Below are 6,462 nucleotides of genomic sequence, written 5' to 3' on the forward strand. Positions count from 1 at the left end.
TACATGATTTACTATAAGACAAAAAGCTAAATTACAAAATATTCTATTCTATACATGATTTACTATAAGACAAAAAGCTAAATTACAAAATATTCTATTCTATACATGATTTACTATAAGACAAAAAGCTAAGTTTCAAAATATTCTATTCTATACATGATTTACTATAAGACAGAAACCTAAATAATGATTTGTGTAAACTCAAAACTTATTAGGAACATATTTTCGAATAGCTACGACAAAAAGACAGTTGGTTAACAAGGTTGGTTAATATCCAGTTTTCAATACGTGTCTTTACTTGTAATACCAAATATAGATATAACGTGACGTCATACTTCTGAGTTATTATCATTTCTCAACAGTATCATTTACTTTATTTAATCATTTGCCAATCGAACCGATATTGATCTGAAAATCGGTTTCCTATAGATGTTAGTTGATTTCTTCTTGTTGTTGCTTAAGAAAAGTTTTAATAACGTTTTCGTCTGACTGCAATACGCTTTTTTAGCCCAATATTTTACACACTTATCGATTTTCAAAACCCTTCCTTTCCCTAGTCATCATAGAATTACGTCAGAGAAGACATCGTGTCTGATAAAGAAATTCGAACAAGTACCAATGACAACAATGGTTTTTGAACAACGTGCATAAAACACTGAATGATTTCCAGTGTACTGATAGTAACTATTAATAGAACTGTTGTTAAGTTGATTCGATACACAGATAAATATTAAAACTGGCTTGATTGTATCTCAGCTTTCAAGTATACCTTTTTAGTGTACTAAAAAGGTATAATGTACTCTGGGATATCCCGAACGTTTCGATGTAAACATTAGAGGGCTCTAATGTTTACATCGAAACGTTCGGGATATCCCAGAGTACATTATACCTTTTTAGTGTCTCTGATGTTTACATCGAAACGTTCGGGATATCCCAGAGTACAGTATACCTTTTTAGTGTCTCTAATGTTTACATCGAAACGTTCGGGATATCCCAGAGTACAGTATACCTTTTTAGTGGCTCTAATGCTTACATCGAAACGTTCGGGATATCCCAGAGTACATTATACCTTTTTAGTGGCTCTAATGTTTACATCGAAACGTTCGGGATATCCGGGATATATTTATTCTACTTCGATAATTTTATAACTTCCAGAAGACTCCTCCAAGATCTTATCGATAAGTAATTTATATATTTGCACGACCGTTAACTTATTGACAGTACAGGGGTTTTAAATACACGCGTTTTGTCAAAAGCTTATTGACAGGAGCAGAAATTTTATCTGTTTAAGTTATAAAGATCTCTTTTTTTTTATTGGAAATAAATAGTTCATTAATTTACCTCCAGGTGTTCTTGATGGCCATGATATTTTCAACCCTCTGTAAGTCCGTAGACAATGATGAAGATGATGCAGAAGAAGACGAAGAAGCTCCAGAGCTTAATCCTGATGAAGAATGGCTTTATGCGGGTACAATTAACGTGTTTTATAGGATAAATATTATTGTTTTATATTCCAGTTATGGGTGAACATTTCAGATAATAGTGCCTTATGTTATGACAACTTCTTCGTTGCCTGGAAGGTCCGCCATTCACAATAACTTTTCAGATAATAGTGCCTTATGTTATGACAACACCTTTGTTGCCTGGAAGGTCCGCCATTCACAATAACATACACTTGATTTCATGCCCTTTGTGGTTCTCAAAGTATCTCTCTTTGTTCTCTAGTTCATAAATACTTTGATTTGTGCTTGAAGTAAATATTTTATGATGTCCCGTATAGAATCACCACGACGTTCAGAGAGGAAACTCTACAAACCCATCAACGTGCAGGCGACGCAAAGAGCTAAAGAAGAGAGGCTTACGGAAATGAAAATGAATGCAGTTATTCGGGAAATTCTTTCTTACCTACTCTTCCTCTGGATTCTTATTGTTTTATCTTATGGGAACAGGGATCCGAACGCCTTCTATATGCAGGTTAACTTGAATAACGCTTTTATTAAGAAGGGAGACTCCTCTTTGGATTTTACACAGGTAAACCCAAATGGGTTTTGGTTTTAGTTTCGTCACGTTGAAACTCAACCTTTATAAATGTATGTGTTTTTTTTTTGTAAATTTTGGTATCCACAGTTAGAAGCAGATCAAAGTACGTGTATTGTTTTGTAACTAATGAATTTCATTGGAGATGAAGATCTGTGATGATAAGAATCACGAAGAAATATATCTGTTATCTACTATATCTTCAAACAACAACAACAACAGAGCAACACTAAATTTCCCACAGCAGCTATGCCAAAGCACGTTACGACACTTGATATACTACACTCAACTGTGTAAAAGAACGTTACGACACTTGATATACTACACTCAGCTGTATAACAGAACGTTACGACACTTGATATACCACACTCAACTGTATAAAACTGTATAAAAGAACGTTATGACACTTGATATACTACACTCAACTGTGTAAAAGAACGTTACGACACTTGATATACTACACTCAGCTGTATAACAGAACGTTACGACACTTGATATACCACACTCAACTGTATAAAACTGTATAAAAGAACGTTACGGCACTTGATATACTACACTCAACTGTATAAAAGAACGTTACGACACTTGATATGCTACACTCAACTGTATAAAAGAACGTTACGACACTTGATATGCTACACTCAACTGTATAAAAGACGTTACGACACTTGATATGCTACACTCAACTGTATAAAAGAACGTTACGACACTTGATATGCTACACTTAACTGTATAAAAGAACGTTACGACACTTGATATGCTACACTTAACTGTATAAAAGAACGTTACGACACTCGATATGCTACACTTAACTGTATAAAAGAACGTTACGACACTTGGTATTTCACACTTAACTGTATAAAAGAACGTTACGACACTTGGTATTTCACATTCAGTTGTCATATCTCATGTTTCAAATATAACGTTTTAGTTATCTTTTATTACTTATTTCACTGCCAAGAGCAAACATTAACTGTTCCAAACCTCTTAACGAGGGAATTACATATGAAGAGAGTAATCTCGACCATTATTTATTACGTCACACAAACGTCACCAAACTCATCGACCATTATTTATTACGTCACACAAACGTCACCAAACTCACATCATTATCTTATATGGATAACAAATTTATATTGTTTTCATTGTTGTGTTTGTTTGTTTGTTTTTAGAGCAGAGCCTCATTAGGATATATTTTGTGTCCATCGCAGGGAATCGAACCTCCGACCTTAGCGTCGTAAGTTCGTAGACTTACCGTTGTCGCACCGAGGGATCATCGTTGTGAATAAATAAACTTTTAAACATCTGCTTAAAACACGAGCGATTAAAACGCCATTAATATCAATAAAAGTTTTCGCCTAGTTACTGTGCACCTTTCTTTAAGACGTGTATTAGTTATTCAACCATTTTAACGTTGGTAAATAATTTATGTTCTAATCCAGGCCACTACGCCTCTTCTGTTTTGGAGATGGGTACGAGAAGCTGTCGTTCCTGAACTGCTGGTTGGAAAGTGGTACAACGGGGGTCAACCCCTTGGACTCCGCGGTTTTTTGGATGACAGGGTGAACCGTCTTATGGGTTACGGTGTACTTCGGCAAGTCCGGACAAAGAACAGTAAGTCTCATATTATTATTTTTTCCGTTAATTTTTCTCTCCTGTTTTTTTTGTATAGACGTTAATATTAGAAAAACTTATTTTGAAGTTTTCTTATCAAAAGTTTCTGAAAAAAAAAAAACTGGGACCTGAACTGGGTTCGAACGAAGGCTCTATAATGCCGAGAGGCCCGGCATGGCCAGGTGGTTAGGGCGCTCGACTCGCAATCTGAGGGTCGCGGGTTCGAATCCCCGTCACACCAAACATGCTCGCCCTTTCAGCCGTGAGTGTGTTATAATGTGACGGTCAATCCCACTATTCGTTGGTAAAAGAGTACCCCAAGAGTTGGCGGTGGGTGGTCTTATCCTGCTAAATTAGGGACGGCTAGCTACACTTCAAAATTTAGGACGACTCCTCGAGTGGCTTTCGGCAAAATTCAACAAACAAACCACAAATATTTTCTGAACCACTTTGTTTTGCGAAGGTTTAGATGTATTGTTTTATAAAACCTTTCTAGTAGATACCTCACGCTCTTCAGTTTAATACATAAAATCCAGTTGTTTTAAACTAGAAAAACGTTTCGATTAATTTAAATTACTACTCATTGTTACAGACACGTGCAACATTGTTCCTGTTATGAAGGACATATCGGAAAGCTGCAGTGGTATGACAAGTATTATTGACGAAGATCGGAAGGATTATAGTCCAGGCTGGACAGAGCCACCTACCGGAAACAGCAAGGATGAATACCACTATCGTTCGTCGTCCGAATTGGATGGATTACCTTTTTGGGGCAAACTTGATGTCTACAGCGGAGGGGGCTACGTCTTTCCCCTTCGAGGAACCAGGAAGCAACTGAAAGAGATGATATTGAAGTTAGAAACGTCTGATTGGGTTGACAGCAGAACCAGGGCTGTGTTTGTGGAATTCTCTGTTTATAACGCTCAGGTCAACCTGTTTGGAGTAGTAACCATAGTAGCGGAGTTTTTTCCGGGAGGTGGCATCGTTCCATTTTATAGGATCGACCCGATTCGTTTGATGAGATATCACGAAGGTTTCGGCCTCTTTGTTCTCCTCTGTGAGGTCTTTTACGTGGTCTTTACCCTCTTTTTCACCGTAAGAGAAATTAAAAATATCCGAAAAGAGCGCACGGCGTACTTTCAAAGTTACTGGAGTATAATCGAGCTCGTTATTATTGGATTGTCCTACACCGCTATTGTCTTCTACGTTTATCGAATGGTCATCACACACAGGATCTTGAAGATTTTCACCGAAACTAATGGTAACGGCTACGTGAAGCTTCAGTTTGTTGCTGCAGTTGATGAGATTTTTGGTTACATCTCGTCTTTCTTGATATTCATCGCCATTTTGAAATTCACCCGACTGCTCCGGTTTAACCGGAGAATGGGATTTTTGTACAGCACCTTATCTCAGTGCTCCAAGGATCTCAAATCCTTCTGTGTCGTGTTTCTGATCACTTATCTAGCTTTTGTCCAAGTTTTCTACCTGATATTCGGCGTCTCTTTAATCGAATTTTCGTCCTTCGTCAACTCTGCGGAAACTTCGTTCAACATGATGCGCGGGAAATTTGACTTTGAATCCATGTATCTGACGGCTCCTGTTGTTGGTCCTTTAATCTTCTTCTTCTTTGCTTTCATTACGTCAATCATCTTACTGAACATCTTCATCACTCTTATCATCAGCTCATTCCAGTCCGTAAAAGACGATATCGATAAGCAATCCAACGATTTTGAGATCATCAGTTTTATGAAAAATAAATTTAAGTCAATGTTTGGAGCCGATGGATCGGAGCAAAACGATCAAATAGACCAGCCAGTCCCACAATCTCGGGATCAAATTGACAGATTTCCAGAGAAAGTCGACCGACTATTATACTATATAAATGATATGTATTTCGAAGGAACGCTGGACCTAAAGAACAAATCGGCGCTGAAAGCCATCTACAAAGGATCTGGAGAAAACACCGCTGGTATAATACGTAGAAATCCACACAAGCCTTTGCCTCTGATTGACTGGAGCGAATTAACAGATGACCAAAAGGTACTTGACAAACTGTGAGCTGGTGGAAGAAAAAGAAAACATTTTAATCTACTTAGAATTCGACTTTCCGTTTCCTTGGAGCTAGAATTATCCCCTCTCCTACAACACTCGTAGATCTTATTATTTTGAGATTTTGCAATATTACAGTTTAGTTTAATCATTAAATAATCTTTACACAATTTTAGCAAACTTATAGGCGCTTGTGAATGAAATTTATAAACAAATATCATACCAAGTTATTTATTTATTGGTGTTTTGTGATCAGGAGGAAGTACACAGTGCCCATTTTACTGTTCTTCTCCTTCACTGATGCTTCGTGATTGAAAACATTTATGTAAAGTTCAACAGCACAGACCTTAGAATATCAATAAAGCATCTCTAAGCACGTTGTAGTGTGGTTGTGTTCCCTTTAGACAAGTAATTCATGTTCTTAATAGAACATCTAAAACCATAATGTAAATTCGTTATCTTTTTACTTATGAGTCGTATGCTAACTTTGAGTTTATCTTCAAAATAACATTAGCACTTCATTTACTATGATATTCTAAGCCTTTTTTTTTCCTTTTTTAATGTTTGCAATATTACAAAAATATTATACTTCTTTACCACGTGTTTTCGGATAATACTACATGGTCTTGATCTGTTTTCTGACTACTACTACAACCTAAATACTTTCCTTACAGAGAACACTGGTCTTGATCTGTTTCCTGACTACTACTACAACCTAAATACTTTCCTTACAGAGAACACTGGTCTTGATCTGTTTCCTGA

General features: G+C 36.7%; 1 protein-coding gene across 1 annotated transcript in view; it reads left to right on the forward strand.

The window, feature by feature from the left end:
* The window catches only part of LOC106476534 (polycystic kidney disease protein 1-like 2), a 16,391-nt gene extending 9,978 nt beyond the window's left edge, over positions 1-6,413 (forward strand). Inside the window, exons 6-9 of the mRNA XM_022380371.1 lie at positions 1,348-1,468; positions 1,781-2,031; positions 3,480-3,651; positions 4,244-6,413. Coding sequence (XP_022236079.1) covers positions 1,348-1,468; positions 1,781-2,031; positions 3,480-3,651; positions 4,244-5,709 — 2,010 coding nt within the window. The 3' untranslated portion in view covers positions 5,710-6,413. The remainder of the gene's footprint in view (positions 1-1,347; positions 1,469-1,780; positions 2,032-3,479; positions 3,652-4,243) is intronic.
* The last annotated feature ends 49 nt before the right edge of the window (positions 6,414-6,462 follow it).

This window comes from Limulus polyphemus, unplaced genomic scaffold, assembly GCF_000517525.1.
Source record: "Limulus polyphemus unplaced genomic scaffold, Limulus_polyphemus-2.1.2 Scaffold10809, whole genome shotgun sequence".
Lineage (NCBI taxonomy): Eukaryota > Metazoa > Arthropoda > Merostomata > Xiphosura > Limulidae > Limulus > Limulus polyphemus.